Source organism: Melopsittacus undulatus, chromosome 10, assembly GCF_012275295.1.
Source record: "Melopsittacus undulatus isolate bMelUnd1 chromosome 10, bMelUnd1.mat.Z, whole genome shotgun sequence".
Lineage (NCBI taxonomy): Eukaryota > Metazoa > Chordata > Aves > Psittaciformes > Psittaculidae > Melopsittacus > Melopsittacus undulatus.
Window position 1 is genome coordinate 17,241,642 of NC_047536.1, and position 23,440 is coordinate 17,265,081.

The following is a 23,440-nucleotide window of genomic DNA, read 5'->3' on the forward strand; positions in this document are numbered from 1 at the left end:
CCAGGTTCATCAAGAAGGCACTCAGCAGACCAAGGTGCCTCCAGTTTCAGGCACCAGTGGAGCAGGACACCTCAGGGGCTGCAGTTTTAGCCCTGGCAGAATTTAGGTGCTTGAATCCTTCTTTCTGTGCCTTTTTGTGAGTCCAGCCTGTGCCCATCTGAAATAAAAGAGCTCACAAAAGGTATGAGAGAAGAATTCAGCTGCTACTGTGCAGAACACTTATTCTCCTCCCCCATTCACCCAAAAGACAGAGACTCAGAGAAGAAAAAACGGAAGTCCTTATTAGGATGTTGTGGTTTAACCCTAGCCAGCAACTAAGCACCATGCAGCCACTCACTCATTCCACCCCCTGCCTCCAGTGGAATGCGGAGAATTGGAAGAAGGTAAAACCCACGGGCTGAGATAGGAACAGTTTAATGACTGAAAAAATGTAAAATACAGTAACAACAGCAGTAATAATGAAAGGAAAGAGAGTGAGAGAAATAAAACTCAAGAAACACAAGTGATGCACACTACAATTGCTCACCCCCTGCTGACTGGTGCCCAGCTCATCCCTGAGCAGTGATTAGCTGCTCCTAGCCAGCTCCCTCCAGTCTATATCCTGAGCATGATGATCTGTGATATGAATATCCCTTTGGGAGTTCAGGTCAGCTGTCCTGGCTGTGCTCCCTCCCAGCTTGTGGTGCCCCTCCTCACTGGCAGAACATGGGAAACTGAAAAGTCCTCAATTTAGATTAAGCACTACTGAGCAACAGCTAAAACATTGGTGTGTTCTCAACAGTATTCTCATACTAAATCCAAAACACAGCACTGCACCAGCTACTAAGAAGAAAATTAACTCAATTCCAGCCAAAATGAGGACATAGGATCAAAAAGAAAATGCCAGAGCTATAATCAAATGCATAGAAATGTTGAAAGAGCAAAACCAAGGATGAATTTTCCACTTATCTAAGCAGAGGCCAAATTCATTTTGCAAGTAGTTAACTGAAACATGAGTGAAATTAGTAGTTGCATTGCAACTCAAAAGCAGTGACCTGCTCATTCTGCTAGGAGCATATATCCAGGTGTTTGGAAGAAATGTACTGTGTTGGAATACACTTTGCAGAAGCAGTTGGTAGAGGATGACAACCTCCCACATTCTAGATCTGAGCCCTCACCCAAATTTACAGGGTTTTAAAACTGGGCAACACTTAAAAAAGTTTTTAAGAGAACATAAACTTGAAACTATGACTTCTGGCTGTTCATAGTCCATCTTCAAACAAACAACCTGAACCTACTTGGTTCTATATATCTATACCAGATAAAAATGATTTCAAAATTCGTCTTGAAATGTGTTATGGGTCAAGATAATTTAATTTGATGACCGAGCCTCAGCTTGCAGTTGGAATAAGCCGCGGATACTGGATGTTTCATCTCCCTTTCCTCCACCCGCTGAAGGCCTCCATGCAGAACAGCCAGTACTGAAACAAAACAAAGGGGATTCTGAAAGCTTGGTGTTGCTTTTGTTTTTATTACACAAAAATCAAACAAGGGATTAGGAAGCAGACAGCCCAGGCTGTCATTTCCTCTCTCTGCGCCCAGACTTCCACTCCAGCAGACTCAAGGGACAGATTTAATCACCAGACAGACAGGTCATCTGACAACAAGTGTTTTAAATTAATCTGGGAAAAGGCACTGTATATCCAACACCTCTCAAACCCTCTACTGGGATGTTTTCTTGCTTCTTGGCAAAGGCAGTTTAAGCCACCCACTTCCAGGGAGGCTGCATGTTTCCCTACAGATAGAAATCTTTTGGCTTGCATAGACTTTTGGGACACATCATTCACTCCTGTCCTAAATGCCCCTCTACCATTCAGCACAGCCTGCCCAGTGCTGAAAATACAGCTGCTGCTCAGTGCTTTTCAACACTCCATCTTCAGGAGCTCTAATAACCAGGTTGCTATCTTTGCCCACAATTTATGGCTTAGAAAAACAGAGTCAGCAGGGCACAGTGACCCAGCTACGCTCGACTTAGTGCAGAGAATTGCTCGAGTTAAGTTTACAAATATGGCATCAGTCCAGTTGATAAATTTAGTGAACAAATGTATTTTAAGGACAAGTAGAATGATCCAGAGTTCCAAATTCAGCTTATGAATCTGCTCTTCCTATTTTGCACTTACCAAGACAGATCAAGATTTATCCCTTTGATATGGAAAACAACCGGGAAGTGCATTCAGTTTTAACATAGGAAGATGAATCCTTCAGTGTGCTCTGCTACTATTCTTCATTACGTACTTACAAAAAGTTTTTGGATAACTTGCATTGAGTCTGAAAGGAAACATACTAGTCTGGAATTGATCTTTATGCCTACCATAGGATGCTACAGGAGCGGGCACAACACCAAGGCCAAAAATTCAAGAGACAGCATTGCTGTAGCATTGCAGGTGCATCAGGACTAAGTATCACCCAGTGTTCTCCCTCCATCTGAAAGTATTTTAATGCACTTAGTCATTAATCAGGGCCAGCTCCTGCCACAAACTGCAGTCTCTGCACAGCCCCTTCAGCACAATGACTTCTTAATGCAGAAATCTGATCAGAGCACTCCCCACCTCAATATCTTTGAAACACCCTTTTGGTTAAGGAACAAGAGAGCAGGATTGTATCATAGAGTATCATTGCCTTGAAACCAGCTGTGTAGCAAGACACTGCTACTCCCTCTTAAACTACATCCTATTATACTCTTCTGTCAGTCCAGTCCTGCCATCTTTGCAACGCCTGGCAAGAGGGACCAGCTCCTCTCCTTTCCACTATTATGATTATACATATGAGAGTAAGATTACTCATCTTTTATACACGGATATCTGAAAGCATGGCAGGCAACAGAAGTCACACAGCATGTGTAACAAACAGCAGGAGCTGGAAGCCATTGTGCAGCAGGAAAACTATGACATAGTTGTCATCACAGAATCATGGCAAGATGACTTTCACAACTGGAGTGCAGCAATGGATGGCTGTAAACTCTTCAGCAAGGGTAGGCAACGAAGGAGAGACAGTGGGGTAGCCCGGTGTGTTGGGGAGTGTTTTGATTGTCCAGAGCTTAATGATGGTGATGATAAGGTTGAGTGTTCATGGGCAAGAATTAGGGAGAAAAACAAAGTAGATATCATGGCTGCTATAGACCATCCAACATGGATGAAGAGGCAGACGAAATACTCCATAAGCAGCTGGGAGAAGTCTCCCAATGGCTATCCCTTGTTGCCATGGGGGACTTTAACTTACCAGATGTCTGCTGGAAACACAATACAGTGGAAACAGTCTAGAAGGTTCCTAGAGTGTAAGAGAACTTCCTTACACAGCTGGCGAGGGAGCCAACCAGGGAAGGTGCCTGCTGGACCTGTTGTTTGCAAAGACTTTGTTGCTCTCTACAACTACCTGAAAGGAGGCTGTAGCAAGGTGGAGTCAGTCTCTTCTCCCGAGTAACAAGTGGTAGGACAAGAGGTGATAGCTTAAAGCCGCACCAGGATTGGATATTAGGAAAAATGACTCCACCAAAAGGGTTGTCAAGCACTGGAACAGGCTGCTAAGAGAACTGGTGGAGTTACCATCCCTGGAGGTATTTAAAAGACATGTAGAAGTGGTGTTTGGGGACCTGGTTTAGTGGTAGATTTAGTAGTGCTGGTTTAATGGCTCGACTCTGATCCTAAAGGTCTCTTTCAACCTGAACAATTCTATGAAACACTTTGGGAATTTCCTTGTCTGTCCATAGTCAAAAAATGAGTTTCTGGTATGATGCAGAGTCCGTCTTTGAATATATTAACAGGATAAACTTGCATTGCCAACATGACCTGCAATTAACCCAGCAGATATGGTCTGTTTTCTTTATTAACACTTTGCTGAGGTAATTATTAGAGGCTCAAAAGAAAGATTAAAAAGGATGGCCCTGGGTTATTTAAATCCTCTACAGAAGGAAACGCACCAGAATCCCTGTCAACCGTTTTGTTCCCAGTACCACTCAACTTCTCTTTCTGCTGCTGTTCTGTAGAAGCAACATGAACTGGACATGCCTGTGGTGCCTTTTGCATCTGGGTCACCACGTTATTGAGGCTGTGCCTGAGCATCCCTCCCACAGCATTAAAAAGCACTTTCTGATTTTGGTTTCAGGAGGCAAGCACAAACTTATCAATTTTACTGATGCTGCTGAGAGATGGGTGAAAAAAAAAATAGGTCACCCTTTTGTTTCATAGCCTGTACCCTAAATCCTGCTCTAATCACACTCCTCCATTTCTGGCAACAACGCTCAGTTGACACATGCTGTATTTTAGAAGGAGACAGACCTCAGACAGAGTCTGAGGGGTTTTTTTCCTCTTCATGAGTAGGTACAATGGGCTTTTCTAGTTATTAAAGATGCATTTACTGCTCTATTGATTGTTTTCATGTTTCTTTCAGAATTTCACAAAGACACGCTGAACAAGAATTCTGCAAAATGTACTGAAGCTATCACGTACTTCATTTCTTGCTATAAAAGCTGCCTCAGCTGAAGGCTGCTGGACAAACAAGAATTAAGAAACTATTTTAATGCAGACTCTGGCTGTGTTCCTAAATTCTAAAAGTGCCTATACGTAAAAATAAAATTAAATTAAATCCACTATTTCCCAGTACATAAAAAAATTAAATCAAAGTAAGATTGCTCCTCTGTTCATTTAATTAAATTAGAAAGCATTAAGTTTCAAATGTCTATGTCTTGATACAAGAATAACAAAACCAACCAAACGCAGCAGAATAGCCTTTAGCTTCTATCAACTGATTTGTTACCTTTATCTACCCATCTCCTTAACTCAGGCATTATCATCTGGAAGCTAATCAGGTACACATGTTTTAACTGACTGTTGTGAAATTACTCATACGCTGCTTGCATAAGTAAACTTAGGTGAAACAGCCTGAGCTGAGGGCAGCAATGAGAGATGTTTTCCCTCTGCAAGAAGCGACATGTTTGCATAGAGCTTCTACATTACAGTAAGGACAATTATCAATCTTTCATAATCTGAATTTGAACAAAAACTAACCCCTGTCACTAATATTAAAAGAGGCTTCATAGATGACAGCAGGGGAAAGCTACCTGTTCATTTGGTAAGGAAAGAAGTTGTTTAGGGTAGCTTCACTTTTGTCTGAAAGTAAAAGACAGAAAAGGGTTATGATTTGTACGTTTAGAAAATAAGTGTTGCAAACCTTCAGCAATGCCTGACCTGAAGACAAAAATCACACTGAAAACCTCCCAGTGTGACACAGGAGCGTTACAGGAGGAGAAGTAGAGAAAACATTCTTATTTCAAATTCATTCTCAGCTGGAGTCAAGGTAAGCCTATTATATACTAAAATGCTTTTCCCAGCTTTTTTCCCTAACAAGTTGGTATGGAATAATTGCTAATAGTACCCTAGATAGTCATTCCAGTGCTGGGTGGCATCATAAGAACGGCACTGCATGAGATTTCCACTTGCTAGGCTTGTGTGTCCCGAAATAAAAGGAGAAGAATAGAGATCTGCAAAGATGAAACTATTCAAAGGAAATGAAGCCCCATATAAAATGTACAAAAGGCTGTCAGACCCAAGCACTAACACAGGAAGTCCGAGAAAAATACAATTCTCACACAGCAGGATTTCATAATTAAAGGGTTTTTTTTATTATTTCTTCACTTTTTCCTTAATACAAAGCTTTGGCATCAGCAAATTTTATGAAAAAATAGAATGTACTAAATAATTGCTTGTGCTGCATGATCAATAAATGATGCATAAAAATAGGTGTCTCTCTCCAAGGCAATCGGCTGGAAAGCATTTCTTCAATACCATTCTGCTCTGTGGGACAGAAAAAAAGAGGAACAAAATATTTATATTAAAGTTAATACTGTCACTACTAAAATAATCAATCCTGTAAAAGTGAGTTAGTGAGAAATGACTAATTATATAAGCCAGAGCATTAAGAGGTCCTTTCATCATTCTTACATGACCAGTAAAACAGACAGGACAAAGGCTTGAGCACTTCTGACCTTCTGAGGAAATTCCATTTGCTACTGACAACTTTCAGTGGTGCTATCCAACACCTGGGCTTTTTGGACTTTAAAGCAGTTGTACAGTAATTTCTCAAACTGTCTTCTGTTCCCAAGAAGCAGTTTGCTTCTTTTGTTCCTTTAAATCACTACCTAATTCATTTAATAGTAACAGTCCACAAATATTAGAAGTCCAAGAGAAAGCAGCTGTTTCCTTATTCTCATATCACTTAATATTTACTTTTATCAGGGACTATTTAAAATGCATGTATGTGTGTATATATACATATGCACAAACATATATACACACACACAGTTAGATATGTATATACACACAATCCAGAACTAGTGCTCTAAATAAATGTTTAATCTGCAGGAAAGACAAAGTAAAAAGAAAGGATCAGGACATGTTTTTAGGTGAGTTTTAATGCAGAATATTTGGCACATTTACTTGCATCAGCATGTTACATGGCCTCATTCTTGCTACTGTTGTTTTCTGGTAAGAAAAAAACCTTCAGCTTCCTCTTGAAACACTACTGTAACAAATGTAGGGTATGTCAGCATTGCTTTTTATATGGAGAACAGCATAAAAAGCAGGTATGCTGTTATGACATTTAATGGAAATCGCAGTGAGAGGGAGCTGCCATGTATTTGGCATGATATTCAGCACAGGAAATGCTTAGTCTGCACTGGGGAACATAAGGTGTCAATTAAACAATAAATCTAAGGACTAGTGTCATACATTCACATTTTAAACTGTCTAAAATGAGTAGCAGAACCTGGCAGCACTTGTAGAGGCTGCTTAGAACCCAAAGGATTCAGCTGAAAAGCTGCTGAGGATGAAGGCTACAGCTAGGTACCTCAGTTCCATGAATAAGTGATTTCTGACAGCTCTGGTTTCTGCAGTTGCTAGTTTTCTTAAGTCTGCCTCAAAGTAAGGCCTTGTATATGCTCGTATTTTCATTCCTAGCACTGGGGAAAGGAGCTCTCTCCTTACATCAGCACATCCTTTGTTTGTACTAAGGAAACATCCCTGTGAAAACACTTTGCTGGAGGCCCTAACTCTGGCAGTGTGGAGAAGCTTGCCCTTTCAGTAAAAATAGACCCAGATCCCACAGAGCAAAAGACAACAAAAAGAAGAATTACAAGGCAGGCAGAAACGCAACTGCTATCAGTGCCCACATCTGGATGATACTACATGGGTTACAGTTCCTTCTCTCCTTCCTGATGATGTGGAAATACCCAGAAATGCAGCCATTCCTGTTTCACAACTCATCTTGCTCCCTGCTTTCCCAGGCTATTTTTCAGTGCAGATTAACTATGTTCAGCCACAGCTTTGCTGCTAAGCTGCTAATCGATAGTGGAAATTCCAACATTTTGACAAATGGGAAAAAATAAATAAAGCAGGAGACCTGACAGGGCTGTTTGAAGTTCTAAAACTTGTTTTCATTAACTCTTTTTGGAATTAGCATCTGAAAAGAGGAGGAAAGGAAGATTTGCCAATTAGTGGTAATAAAGATTCCTGATGACCAAAACCTGTAAGAACCTATGGTCCCTCCTGAAGAAGGTGAGCTTAAAGCTGTCTAAAATTTTACACTGGAGACTATTAGCCATGTTTCCATCTTATTGAGAAGGACACCTTATACTTTCCAGGCAGCAATAAAAGTAAAAAAAAGCACTTCTCATCTAAAAAAAAATATAATTAAAAAATCATGTTTATAATGCTACATTTCCAGGCTGTGCAGGAGAATGCCTTTGAATCTCAGCCCAATTTTGGTAAGAAATCAACACATTAATGGAAAGCATCAAGACGTCCTGAGACAAAGAAAGATTTTGATACTTCCCCTCCCCAAACAGATAATGATTAAATATGTATCATGAGCCCAGATGTTCCATCCACCAGATGTACCCAGTTAATAGATCTGCAGAACTGATTTATAATTGCCTACACAGAACTATAAAAAAGAGTGAAAGTCAGGTTCTAGAGTGATTTCTTGCCCAGCCTATCTGAAGGGAGGCACTGGGGTGTCTGTGAGAAATAAGAAAGCATGGTTGTCTTTAGCACTCCTTTGACTGTAATTCTTAAGCATACTACAATGACAGCTCAGAGGGCTGGTCTGCTACCTTCACTTAAGAGAGAAGAAACAGTAGTGTATTTGGTACTTTTGTACCTCCCTCTCCTGAAAGCAACAAGGTAGTTTTATATTTAAATACCTTTATTCTTTGCTGAATGGGTGCCAACCAGGGATGCAGATTTTTTTCTACTTAATATAAAATTTGACTACGATTTTGAGGTGAAACTGTCAAAAAGGTAACGGACAGTAGTAATTTCTGGTTCTGCCAGGTGAATCTTGAACATGGATATTTAATGGCAGAAATCTAATGTTTACCTAAATCATTGATCAGAACCTAAATATAAATATTCTCTCTTTTCCCTGTTCCATATCTCCACTTAGCAAGAAGATTTCCCTTGACAATACAGCTAAATATAAATTAAGAGGGATTTAAATGTTATCTTGGAACAACCTACTGTTAAGAGAGAGACTACATTAGAGAAATGCAGAAAAGGCATTTGATTCTTTGAAAACTACGTTTTTCCTATTTCTTAGTATTTGTTCCAAATGTTTCCATGACACCCACCCACCAGAAATATATAGAAACATTTGAATTTTTACTTACTCATTAGCATTCAAGCTAGCTGTGGCTTTGATGATCATGTAGCAGAGTGTAAGGGCACTGAGGAGGCCAAAACTGGCAATAATAAACCATTCTTCTGTTGACAAAGGAAAGGGAGGAAATCACTCGTGGGAGAAGGCTTATGTCAAAGCGATGCCAATATTCCCCTCAAACACCACTGGCGGAAGGTAAGAGGCTTCTAAGCCATGACTGGCACCAGGAGGTGAAGCAGAAGGAGGTTAGCCACAGAGTTACTGACTGGAGAAGGCTAGCAAAGAAGAAGTGGAGAAAGGTGTGGAAAAAAGCATGGCACAACATTTCCTGGCTGATCCCAAGGGTTAGTGACAAAGAAAAATTACTTAATGTAAAGTGAAATGCAGGAACAAGGGGGAATGTTATGAAAGCTCTGTCCACCCCCAAGTTAGAAAGAAGATTGTCAGGGTTGGTTTAGATTAGCTGAGATGTGGTTCTTCACATAAGCACGCCCAATATACTTTCTCAATTAATTTGTGTCTTCACCACCCTCCCCACCCCTCCCCTAATAAATGCTATAGTGTTATTTTAAAAACCAACAAAAATAGGATGGCTTGTCCAATACTAAAACATCACTAGAGCGTTCCATTAAATAGACAGGAATACAACATGGGAAAGTAATTTGAACATTAGTGCATACATGCAGACACACTGAAAAAAAAAGTAGTATAAAGCAGGCTGTTACAGAATATTCACTATTCAAAGTTCAATTTGGCACTTAGCAATAGCTCAGAATACAAAGATGTTTGTTGAATATAGCTTTTGATTTAACTCGCATGCATCAAAGAATGCATGTGTCACCCATAAAATCCAAACATTTGAACAGCCTTTCCTAAAGCCTTTTTTATAAACATTGTCAGAATGAACTGTTGCTGATTATTTCTTGCTTTCTCCTTGGCATCCCATCTGTGCAAGAGCAGTGCTACAGTTGGGAACAGAGAGTGAAAATATCTTCTGTAAAACCAATCAGTGAAAAGTTTCAGTTAAACTACAGAGTCTCCCCATTCATGGTAAGGAAAGCACCACACCAACAGATTTGCTCTCTGTTCAACAGAGGAATCTGAACACAAGAGGAATCAAATGTCAAACACTGCATGAAAAAGTGACTTATTTGCTTTGTAAAGTACCCAGATTTTATATGTGGATTTTTCTTTCTCAGATCAGGACACTTCTGGATACAGACTATGTGTTTTATGAGATTTTTTTAACAAGACATTTACTTTGCTGCAGCCTCTAAAGAAACACTCCAATGGACTGCATCAGTTACATCGCCTCTTACACATATATCAGTGGCAAACAGTGTCAGTAAGTTCAAAATCCAGATCATAGATGCACATCAGCAAAATACAAGGAGGAAATTAGACTGTTGTCCTGCATGCATTCTATTATTGCAATTCAGACAGAAAGCCAACCATTCACGCATTAAATTGAGACTCTAGAGCATATGGAAAAATTATGCAATTTCAGACATTGTATTCACTGTAGTGCTATCATACATTAAAAACCCTAGGTAAAATCCAGTGAGTGGAAATTTCCCATGCTGTTCTTTTGGATGAGAGCTTGCAAGGAGTGCAGGAACAGTTTTCTGATATTATAACTACTTGGACAATACTCATATGTTGATACATCAAATACTTCTTTTTAATTCACAATTTTTGGGACAAACCCCATCTGCCAAGAGACATCAAAATTCCAGTAGTAATGTTCTCAGGGGAAAAAATCTCTGCAGAAATAGCAAGCAGTTAAAATATTTATATTTGTATAAATTATGGTATGTTAAGTATTCTGAAAGGGTTTTGGCAACCCAGCTTCTCATACTGGTCACTGAATTCAAGACAGTCATTTTGTTGCCATTTTAGGTCAGCCAGTGTTCTTTGCATGCAGACCTAAATGGATATACCATTAATAATGGAAGTGTTGGCACTGTCATACCTAGAGTTATCAGTTTCAATACGGAGCATATGCCTCTTATAGAGACACTGAGGTCACCTTTGTTCCTGCAGGGAAATCTTTCACCACGGCCCTGCAGCACAGAGCTACAGCAGAGCAAGCACCGCATACCACAGAAACCATAGAAGAGTATTGGAAGCCAAAGAAAACTTACTTGTCACAGCAATGTTGATCTCTCCTGACCTTGGCGTTAGCTCCCCATCCTGTGGAAGCTGTGACATCCCAGAGGTGCGCAGGGGCTCCAGGCTGAGAGAGCTGTCATTGGCAAAATCACCAAGCGCTGATCGCCTGCTCGCTGGCTGGCCTCTGGTGAGCCTTTCCATGTCAAAGGCTACGTTATCTGTACATGGCACGTTTGGCTGGAGGGTAGAAAGCAATTCCACATTACAAAAGTGAATATTCTACATGTAGCAAACCTATAAATGGAGTAAAACCACACATACACACTTTATTCAGCCACTATGGCTGTTCTCAGATCACACAAGAGAGAAAAACATGAATTAGCAACTTCTATCTGAAGTTGCTACTTCATTCCCTCTTAAAGAAGTGAAGGAAGAAGCAGATAAAAGGATTAAGGTTCAAGAAAGAGACACAAATATGCTTGTATCGCAACCTATGCCTGTATGGTTTACCACTGTGAGCAAGATGACATGCACCAAATCCTACTGTACCCTCATCTAAAAATCTAGATATGTTGTTATTAATTGCAAAACCAGTTCATCCACAATATAACAGTGCAACTTACCACAATTCCCAGTGCCTTCAAAATGTTCAGTTTACACATTGGACATGTACAGTGCTCGCTAAGCCATGGATCCACACAGGCTTTGTGGAAAACATGCCTAGAAGAACAGACAAGCACACAAATAATTTTCAAGCAATTCTATTTCACATAATGCGAACTACTTTAACAAACCTTTAGATAGCTGCTTTTTAAATTTAGGCAGCAGAACAAATTCTAGAATTGTCAGTATTCCGTGCTGACAGCAATAAGAAAAAAAATAAAATCAAAACCTCTTGCTTATTGTTGCCACCCTTTACTAATAGCTCAACTTGGAAGAAAAACACTTAAAAGGAGGATTCTTCACCTCCCCTTTTATTGCAGATATGAGTATGCACATGGGGAGAATAACTAGGGTAACAAAGTCCCCACTACAACCTTACATAAAGTTTTCACTCAATTTCTATGTAGAACGTGGCCATAAACTGGGCAGGAAGAGCACATATTGACCAGCAGTCAATTTTATTCAAAAGTCACTGCAACCAATCCAAGCACATTTATGTTTGATTTAGAAAGGGCTTTCATAATTACCACATTTAAATAAAAAGAAAGCTTTCCCTACAACCAGTATTTCTTGATACCAGGAAGGAAAACATGTCCATCATATAATGGTGATGAGAAACACAAAAAAGAACACAAACAGAAAAAGAAGAATCTTTCAAGGATGAAAAGGCAAACTGGGTTTCTACTTGCATAGCAGTGAACTCTGTGACTGAGAACAGTCTGAACAGCCACCTACATTGCATACAAAATCTTAAGTCACATACACGAATAAAAATATAACAGTATTGGGTTTGATATAAACCAATCCAACAAGGAAGTATTATGCAGAGAACAAAACAACATATCTAAAGTAATGGAATTAAAGAAAATGGCTTTGTTGTGGCCTTAAGCCCAGCCAGTAACTCAGAACCACTCAGGTGCTCACTCACTTTCCCTTTTCCCCCCACCCCAGGTGGAATGGAGAGGAGAATGGAAGGAATGTAAACCCCAAGGGTTGAGATAAGAACAGTCAAATAACTAAAATATAATATAAACGTACTACTAGTAATAATAATGATAAGGGAAGTAACAAGGGGAGAGAATATAAAACTAAAAAGGGAAAGAAAAAAAACACCTCAATAAACAGCAGTGATACACAATGCAATTGCTCACCACCCTCCGACTGACACCCAGCTTGACCCAAGCAGTGATCTGGACCTTCCGCATGACTCCCCCAAGTTTCTATAGTGGGCATGATGTGCTGTGGTATGGAATACCCCTTTGGCTAGTTTGGGTCAGGTGTCCCATCTCTGCTTCCTCACAGCTTCTTGTGCCCCTCCTCACTGGCAGAGCATGAGAGACTGGACAGTCCCTGATCAGAGTATGTAACACTGAGCAACAACTAAAACATCAGTGTGTTGTATCAGCATTGTTCTCAGACTAAAGCTGAAACACAGCACTGCACCTGCTACTAGAAAGGAGGAAAATAATTGTTAAAGCTGAATGCAGGAGAAGCTTCTTGGCTTTTGAAAAGGCAAAGAACTTATCAGAGCATATTCATAACAGAAATAGGTATAACTAGCCTACACAATACAGCTTTAGCAACTACTCATACCCTAGTCTACTGCCTACAGTAAGAACCCAGATCTTTCATTTCCAGTGGCAATGACTGCAAAGCAAAAAGCCAGCAAGAGCAGGCACACCCAAACAGGACAGCCTAGTTATCATGACAAAAGATCAGCAATTACAGGGCTGCTTAGCCAGTGAAGAGCTGTGCTCTGAAACCAGCAGGAAAGGGGCAGTAGCAGAACAAGGAGTTCTTGCCATCTATTTGAGGCACCAGCACGGTCTGTAAGAGGTCATGCATGCCCCCAAGGCAGCATAAAGTTGAGATACTCTGTCCCCTCCCTTCTCAGATTATACTTGCTGCTCTATGCCTCAGTAAACTCCTCATGGGGTCAGAGACTTCTTTTCTCCCTACCCCATGGGATTTCAAAACCAGAGACCCAATGAGGCATATTACCAGGTAATTCTCTTTCAAGTCTCTGGAAAAAAGGCCCAAGAGAAAGACTCCTAAAATTGCTAATAAACATGGAAAAGACAGTATATAATTATGTTTTGTCTGTGGCTTGGAAGACTGATGGAGGGACTAAAATATAGCAACATATGAGGCTCCAGTCAGCTACAACTACATATCCTACCTGTACTAACTAAAGATGCAGAGACTTACAGTCAACAGAACATGGGCAGAGAGCAAGAGAACTTTGCTTATCTATAACCCAGATATTGCAGGAACAGAAACTTACAAGGATCTCCATCACTTTGCTGGCCTGTTCCTTCTAGCAATACAGCTATCATGAAAAACAGGATATATACAGTGATTACTGTTCTAATAATTGCACAGAACACAGACTCACTTTATCATTATTAGGTCTTACTGTATTCCCTTTATTACTCACAAAGCTAGAGGAACCTATGCAGGAATCCTGGGTGGCAGAAAATGGATTGAAATCTCCTGAAACATATAGAGATGTTTTTCTATGTTAGGCAAATCATGGCTTTTAGTTGCTTATGTTTCTTATTAAGTCTCTGAAGTCTGTTTTTGTAGAGTAGGGTAAACATGAAAATCTAATATTTTGGGAAACAGCAGACATGAAGACTCCACAGAAGTATGTAACCTGTTTTAACATATTATCGGGTAATGAGTGCTGCAGAAGCACCCAGATCAAGTGAAGCAGGTGACTGATATGGATAACAACATGCATCCACTAAATATTATGTGTTATTTTAAAGAGTCATTAGCAGTTTGATAGCGTTCAAATGCACCAAAACAGCGCAACTATTCTGTGACCTCTTAATTCTTTTAGTTCCTAAACCTTCACGAATATTTATCAATTCAAAAAAAGCGTAGTTCTCCAAAGGTTATTTATCGATGTAGATCAGCATGGCTCTGCCTACTACTTATGCTGTTTATCTACTCCTTAAAAAGCTTGCTGATACCATCATCGTGGCTCAGGCTCTGCCTAGATCTCTGCTTGAAAGAGTTAAGGAGAACTTATACAGGAATATAGACAGCAAACACATGAATTATTTTTAAAGCTCAATCTGACAAAGTAAGCCCTTGCATTTTCTATCATAAACCTTCTCCATGTTTTTATTTGTCACTTGTGTTACAAGACCATCAATCTGAAGCATTCCTAGCAAGACGGTCTAGGTTACAGCAGCTGATGACGGTCCCCCAGAAGCCACACACCAGGGAGTGAAGTGCGACACAGCTTTTGCTGCTTCTCCAGCCTCAGGGCTAGAGGAAGCATGGCCAGCAGCCAGGCTAGTAGCACTGAAGAAGTCTCCCATGCAGGCAGAACTCCAAATGGGTGACCTGCAGGTATTTTTCCACTGTGTCAGCATATCCCAGCCAGTTGCCCTCGAGCTTGTAATAAACACCATAATCCTGACTGTGTTGTATAACACAACTTCTTTGTGGCATTTCACAAAGAAAAAGTGATTTAGAAATCTCTTTTGGTAGTGTAATGCCTCTGAATTAGCATATCACACAAGCAGAAGTGTTTGAATGAGCTCACAACTGCTATTTCCCAAGCGCTTACTATACTTCCCTGCTCCTAGCGCAGCATACCGCCAAAGGGGATCAATGTGCTGCTGCAAACTAGCATCTTTGGTTACTGCTGAAGACAACTGCTCCCCTTGCCCTGGGGTACAAACCTCCCAGCAGCGTACAGGTCCTTCCTGCCCTGCAGCAGGCTGCCCATCACACTTAGCACAGCTGAGAAGAGATGCTTGGCCTGCTGTGGTGGCAGGAAGGCACCACATGTATGCCCCCAACAGACAATACCAGGGAAGAGCTGCCTCAGTGCTTTCCACAACTACAGTATTGCTGGGGGAAATGAGAGACTGCCTTCACAAGCAGGTAGCAGAGAGAATAGGGGTTGCGCAGAGGCACTGCAGCAAGGATGGCATTGAGATATTGTGTTAATTTGCTTCCAAAAAAACAAAAGGCAGCTATTTGCAGCAGCACAGAATCAACAGATGATCTGGGGCTTAGTCACTTTTCTCACTTCCTCCTTTGCCAGTAAAGGAATTATTAAAGAACTGGGTTCGAAAATAATTTATTCTAGTGCATTCACTGCTCCTTTAATTAATTCTCTTCCTACCTGGTAAATTCCCTCATTCCCAGGTCATCTTTCTGCCCTTTCCAATGTCACTTTCTGCTTTTCTCTAAGCTGTCACTTTGCCCTCCCCTTCCCTCATCTCTTACAAGTCCTTCACACTACCCTGTCCTGATCACTTTTCACCCAGTGCCCATTCATCAACTAGACACAGTGGTGTGATGGTGTAGTAATATCTGAATAAAGGAAATTGTCCGTGAGGTTTGTCTTTTGCTAGAATCCTTCTGACATTTGCTTCCTCATTTTTAACTTACATAATGATATTCACAAAAGACAGAGCTGCTCCTCAGGCTTCTAAGCCTGAGACAGATGGTAGCCTCTGTGCACCAAAAGCTGTAGGTATGTCCATAGGCTGCTGGTACTGAACATATTTCTCTGAAGCACAAAACAAGTTATAAAAGTTCAACGCATTATCTGCAATCATTTTCACTTTATTTTTAAGTTGGCCACAAAACTTTACATCACATTTTATTTCACTGTAGAATGAGGTGCAAGTTGCTCAGCTTCTGGTAGGTTTTGCCTGCTGTGTCTCTGCCCAGACCAGACTCCTCTCTGCTGAGGCACTGAGTGACAGACCACACTTAACTGCAGAGAACAGCTATGGTACCAAAGGGAAATGCTACTTCTAAATTGATGAAAGCAGCAAGGATGTCATATGTCAGTGACTCCTACTGTGTAATGATTACAGCTTCCTCAACAGGCACAGTAAGAAAAACTTCAAGCCTTTCATTTATTTCCTCTTGGACAAGCCATTTTCACCATGGTCTTCTTGAAATGTCTCATTTGGCTTGAGATTCTGTATTTCTTTTTTCTTTTCCATTTTAAACTACCATTGCCTGTTGCACTACAATGAGAGGTTAAAGTACCAGGAAGTAGAAAGGGATTAAACCTCCAAAACAAGATTCTGAGAGAAGCATCTCAAAAGCTGAAGACTGAAAAGTCTTAAATGCAATCTGAAATTTACTGGGCTCATCTCTGCAGGTACTGGTTGGCTCTTCTTTAACAAATATAACGTCTTATGGAGCATATCCATGTCGATGTTTCTGCCTAGCCAAAGTGGTTTTACAGTCAACTCAAACCTAAGCTGTGGCAGATGAAAAGTGAGATTTTAAAAAAGATAAGTACAAAGTGAACATGAAAGTTGTCATATGGCCTTCAGCAGGAATGGAATCTGAGATTCCACTGACCTTATAGTCTTGTGAAAAACAGAACAGAAAACCTACACAAGAGCCTTGATATCTCCTTTATATGGGAGATCACGCTAAACTGGCAGTCAGATGCACCTTCATCCAGCTCCCTGAAGCACCTGTAACTATCCCTGCAAGCAGAGAGCTTCCTATGTGCAGGACTGTGCCTCAAAGTTGTCTGAAGGAAACTAACTGATTTTTTTTTTTAATTAAAAAAATAAAAAATTAAAAAAAAATCAATTATCATCTTGGTTAAATGATCTGCTTCATATCTACTGATACCAGCAACAGAGCCATTGCTTGGACACTGGCAGCTGTTTAAGGAAGCTGTTTTTTAGTCCCAGCTCTGCCTTATGCTTAGTGAGAGAAGATGCTTTCCAATCAGATGAAGACTCATTTTCTATTTGTTGGCAAGGACATCTCTCTGACCTCTGTTCAGTATCAAGAGAAAGGCACAGAGGAGTGGGATTTGTGAACCTCCATTCACATCCTTGTGCCTCACAGAACCACCCTGAACTACAGAAGTAAAGATTTTTTAAGAGGCACTTCATCAAACCATCATCTTAGTGGTCCAAAACTGGTGTGCAGCTTCCAGAAGTTCCTCCTCTAACTTCAAAGTAATCTTCTATGTAACAAATCAAAGACCAGGGATCAATTCACAGATACAAGCTGTACTTGAGATTACAATATGTAACATAACTGGGATCTTTAGTTAACACTTGGGAGTACATTTAGAAATGTAAAAAAAGAAATGCACAGACATCTGCATGACCAAATCTTTATCTAAAACCAAACTCTTCTAATCCCAAGTACTTTAATGGAAATTTCTAAACAAGCATTTGTACAGTGTATTAGCTAAACAACACCACTAGGAATCTAAAACAGGTCATTGCTTCCCACAGTCTAAGAGATAAAGAAGACAGAGAAAAGTAAACTAAATTAAAATTCTGGCTTCACAAGTAGAATGCACACATTTACATCAGTAAGATATAATACTGTTTTCCCTTTATGATGTTAGAAATTCATCATGCATTAGAAGAAAAATATTCCAGCTATTCAGAGCAGCCTGCAGGAGGACTTAGAAGACCAATAATGAGCTCTTATGTGCTGCTGCTGCGTGACTGAAGATCGACTCCAACACCATGACACTGTTGCTTCTAGAGTATCATGCAGAACACTATATACAAAGCACAGGCCAAATTACTGGATCTTGGCTGCATATATATATCATAATGTGCTTTTTGTGTCTGGAGATAAGGAGAAATCTTTGCATTTCACAATACAAGGGAAAAATGTCCTTGCTAATCCTTAAGGCTAGCAAAATGTACCAATTCACCAAAACTGATCACCTTATGGAAAAGTACTTAAATCTCTCAAACAGCAAGTATCCTAAAACAAGTAAATAATGGAAGTGGAATGCAAACAAAATGAAAACCTTAAGTGTCAAGAGAATGGCATGAAAGAAGGAAGTTGATATGTTTTGAGCACCAATGCAGCAAATACAAATCTTGAGGCACAAGTGAAGAACAGACTGCACCAGAGAGATCAAAGACAGATGACAGCACAGTGGCTGATTGATGCCAGAGGAGGTATGGAGGTTGGAAAGTCTGCATTTCCATTTCCTACACTGTTTCAGAAACCAGCAGCCAGTGTTGCATATCTATTGTGCAGAATGCTGCAGCTGTACCTGGTTCTTCATACTTCAGGTTTTTGGGTCTGACCAGTCCTTAAATCTGCGCAACTCTCCAACCTACCCCTTACAATCTTAATAGTTCCATTGCTGATATGCCCAAACTGCCCATCTTCAAAATCAGAACCTTTTGTTTAATCTCTGTGGTCATAACAGTGCTAAATTAACACCTTCATACCTTCTACTATCATAGTCTAGAACAGCTGTTACTAGGACTGCAAACTTCTAACAGTTGTGTCTGTAAATGATAATAGACATGAAATATTGCATGAAATCAATCAAAGGAGCACAAAGAAAGAATAGTTTCCAAACAAAACAACTTTACTAGCTTACTTGCATGGTAAAATGCGAACAACATCGTTCTGCTTGTAACTCTCAATGCAGACAGCACAATGATCAAAGTCTGGGTCTGTTTCCTAAAACGAATAGAATGAAATTTCAAGTCAAGAGTTGAGGCTATGACAAACGTAAAAGTAATCATGACTAGTATATGACCTCCATTGTGCCAAGTGGCTCTTACTATGAAGATACAAAAGAAAAAAAAGTAATAACCCAGTCATTCTTTTGTTATGCTGGAATATATCTCATGCATTCAAAACTCTCTCCTCATGTGGAGCTGGTAAATGATTATCTGAAACATAAGCTGAGGCCTAAGATGATTCTAATACTAAACTGGATTGCTATAAAATACAGTGGCAATTTTCCTATAGAGGCTTTACTTCAGCTTGGAGCTAAAACTTCTATTTTACTCAGTTTATTCTGTTTTGTTTTTTTCCAGGACAAGAATCCTGGAATTCTCTTTTATAGCCAGAACCAGTACATTTTACTTATTTCAGAGTAGTACCATATTTTTGTGTGCTGCTTACTTACAGAATTATCACAGTTATTATCCAGACACGAAGATGGGGATCACTGACTGGCTCCTCTCTGATTTCCAAGTTATGATTTATTTTATTATTCTAAACATCAGAATTTAAAAGTGGCTAACGAAAAAGGGTTGCTTTCATTTGGATGTAGGTATGGCATCAGCAATATAGATTTAAAATGTTTGGGCCTGTGACATCAAACAGACTGTGCCTTAGTTCAAGTTTATTATCCTTTTTCTATTCTTTTTCATGCCAGCCATCTATGAGGAAGCCACGGTCAGGAACCTCAGCAAAACAGCCACTACCTGGTCAGCACCAGTCAGTACTGCATGCAGAGAATCCCGGGGGTCTGCTCTGACAAAGGACAGGTTTTCTCCTACTTTCTGTTCATCTGAGTGTGCACCTCATGCTGCCAACCTGCATGTCATTTGACAGCATAAATTCAGAATGTCAAGTGACAGCATCTTTAATTTTAGTTTGTGAAGGTTCCCCATATCTGTATGTACTCCCATAACCACAGAAAGGATTTAGTGCAGTGGGCTGCCTTGAAAGAAAACTACATAGGGAAGGGAAAAAGAGCAAAGACATTTATTCTGCCTCCTCTCTGGAAGTAAATTTTTCCGCCACTTGCTCATGAAGATAAAAAGATTCTTATCTTTATTAACGCTATTGCTGATAAGTGTTGATAGAGATAAAAACAAATCACACTGAAAAAGTCCATGGAAATAGTTTTCTCTTAAAAAACAAATCATAGCCAGAATTCCCTTGCCTTTTGCAAATTAAAGGCAAAAATTAAGAAAAAATAAGTGACTTTTTTTCTTTTAATAATCAAAGAAAGTAGTGCTCCTAAAAGTGGAAAAAATTTAGGCCCTAACACACCATATATTTCAGTTTATATATACTTCTACTGGCAAGAAATGCCATTGGACTAACATTTACTGTCTATAATGAAATACCTGTTTATTCTCCTCCTCAGATTACTGGATATTTATTTTACATAAGCAATTGTCCTTAATTACCAGTCTTTTGAACTTATTTTTATATTTTAAATATAAAATATTTTATATTTTCCACAGCCTGCATATGGAATGATTCTAACCTTACAGAATTCCACATAAACAATTAGCCCTCCGTACTGCTACCAGCAAAACCCCCAGCCAGCCAGCACACAAAACCACTGTTACAGCTGCCAGATGGAGTGCAAGTAGTATTTAAGCAAGAAAAATGTCTTTGAAATGTACAGACTTAACAGCATACATTGATACTAAGAGTTAAACAAACTACCACAGGACAAAGTAGGCCTCCAACAAGGCAGGCAAAATCATAAATCAGAAGCAGAAAGGAAAAATTGAGATTGTTTCCCCCAATAAAAATTAAACATGATGCTCAAATTTATCATGTTGAAATATTATTATACCTTATCACCTTTCTTTACTGTCCTGGTTGTCAATTTACCGATGGCTTTCTTGGCAGCATCTCCAAGACGACGCTAGTAGAGTGACAAACAAAAGAACACAAATTAACCCTGATAAACAAGCTTCATTACTGTCCTTTGGAATGACTTATTTGGGCCCAATACTAACACTGCAATACACACTACAGCAGTAGGCCAATACCCAAGGCTTTCATACATAAGACAAAAAGAAAGAAAACACTCAAAAGCACAGAGATGTCAGGAAGAAAAAACCCAATGGCTGAGCTCACAAATGCACTCAATAAGCACGGGCATAAACCTCATGGACCATATCAACGTTCACAAAAGTGATCCAACATTTGTGTGACAAAACTGATCAGACCCAGCCCACAGGATAAAAGCTGAAGCAGCGTGCCCTCCTGATGATTTCCATTAGTCTGTTCATACTGGTTTTTATGCAGGATGCTGTATGTAATATACCCCTGGTTCTCTTCTGAAGCTTGAATTATTACTAATTTTTTTTCCCCTGAGCAGGTCAATTTTATTCCGAGATGTAAGAGATGCTCTCAGTGTAACCTAGTTTCTCTCTTGCTATTACCTGAAACCACAGGATCTCACAAAGGAAAAAAATATGGGTCATGAAATCTAAATAAGCCAATACAGACTTAAATAAAGCGGAAATGAATACTGGTTTGAAAATGAACCTCAATCTGAATGCAGAGGCCAAGCTCTTTGTTGTTTACGCTGTTTTTATGACCACCACTGTGGATGGAAAGAACCATTTCTGCAATTCAAGTGCTCATTCCTACTGCAATGCCTAGTTCCCAACCAAGGAAGAATGGCTGTTTGCCATCTGGTCCATGGGATCCCACACCCAGGGTACTGAGTGTAACAAAGCTAAGGTCTTCTTCTTTCAAGGACCTGAGTCATCAGATTTGGTTTACATTGACTGGAAAAAGGGAAGTTTAAGTATTAAATCTTTCACCTCCACCATGCAACAAGTTCTGCTTTTGAAAGAGATGGGCTGTTTCTGACAATGTGAACTGTACCTATCAAAACCTCCCATATCACTTGAAGTAAATGTGTGGGTTTTCTGCCCACCTTCTATACAGCTGAAAAAAAAAATAAAATCCTGCATAAGGTGTACCCCCTGTATCATAGGGGGTTCTCTGCATAGAAACTGGAACTAAGGCAGCTGCTTTCATTTGAGAAACACAGACCTCAGAAGTCCAGGACAATCAACTGTTATTCTAGAATTACATTAACACTTTTTTTGTGGTTTCCACAGAAGAACACCTCTTATTATTTTTAGAGCATGGATTTGAAAAAAAATCAGATACTCAGTTCCAGCTACTGAAGAATACCCATGTAGGAAATGCAGAAACAGAGGGGATGCTCTGGGATGAGGAAGTTATTGCTTCCTGAAGACAGAAATATCTTCCTAACTTTAACATTTGAGAAATAGGTCAATTTAAGCAAATCTCAATTACACGTCCTGGAACAAGCATACTGGCCTATGTACTCTTCCATTTAAGAGATCCACCTCTTCCATTTTCTAATTTTAACAAATACTTTTTTATGCTACCATTGGAAATGCTCAGGATTTGCTATTTTCATACAGTAGGGGATAGGCACACAGCATATGCTTGCTTTTAAAACCCAGAACTATCTTGATGGAAAAGCCACCACCACATGCAAAAGACTTGCATACGTCTGGTGGAAGTGCACAAGAGCAATGATGTGAAATACCAGTATCTACTTACATCTACTTGCACTATCTACAAACCACAGCACGATTTTGATGTTTTTGATTTTTCTTTTTTAAAGTGTGCTTTGACATAACTTAAAAACAAGATCATCGTCTAAACCAAGTTATTTCATCACTAACAGTACAGCCTTCTCTCCATGAAAGCTCTCAAAGCTCTTTAAAAATAAGCTTTAGCTGTCGCCACCTTCTTATTAAAGTTTAATAAGCTCAGCTTTTTAAACCACATAAAATTTTCATCAAGTTTTTCCTGACCTTTGTAAAAATCTAAAGAAAGAAAAAAGGTCATAAAAGCCCTTTCCCCATGGAGCAACTGTTTTGAAACACAGACATTTGGAAGAAGCCTAGAACCATGTAGGGGGATAGAGAAGGCCCAATTTAATATTCCACAGACATTCATTGAGTAACAGTTATATTTAAACTTTCACCACCCCAAGGGACCACACTAAGTACTGGTTACAGTGTGGTCATTTAAGAATGACATCCTTAGGAAAATTTACAGGATGCCCATGGGACCTGCAGCATCAGATACTATTTATAGAAGCTAAAAAGGAAATCCTTTGTCACAACTGAGGTTTTAAGTTTGCATTTGTTTTAGGTTTGACAAAACAGCAAAGCACTGCCTCACAGTGAGCTCCTGTGTATTAGCTGTAATTTGGGGGAAGGAGGGGTGACAATGGCTAGAGGCCAGCAGCTTTGTAAGCTAGCATTGACAGATACAGGCAAAGAGAGCACAGTGGTTTTCCTGAGGCTTACTGACCCTTCTCGATAAAAGCCAAGGCATACTCTGGAGGCAGTGCACCATTAAGGCCACGCTAGTAAAACATTTACTTTCAACATTTAATCTATATTTCAATTGATGACTTGATGTAGTCAAGATCTCCAAGTGTGGC

General features: G+C 39.8%; 1 protein-coding gene across 1 annotated transcript in view; it reads right to left on the minus strand.

The window, feature by feature from the left end:
• Window positions 1–5,637: 5,637 nt before the first annotated feature.
• Window positions 5,638–23,440, minus strand: part of RNF130 (ring finger protein 130) — a 42,915-nt gene continuing 25,112 nt past the window's right edge. The window contains exons 4-9 of the mRNA XM_031047352.2: window positions 20,786–20,857; window positions 18,836–18,918; window positions 11,424–11,520; window positions 10,833–11,037; window positions 8,699–8,792; window positions 5,638–5,828 (exon numbers count right to left, since the gene is read on the minus strand). Coding sequence (XP_030903212.1) covers window positions 5,813–5,828; window positions 8,699–8,792; window positions 10,833–11,037; window positions 11,424–11,520; window positions 18,836–18,918; window positions 20,786–20,857 — 567 coding nt within the window. The 3' untranslated portion in view covers window positions 5,638–5,812. The remainder of the gene's footprint in view (window positions 5,829–8,698; window positions 8,793–10,832; window positions 11,038–11,423; window positions 11,521–18,835; window positions 18,919–20,785; window positions 20,858–23,440) is intronic.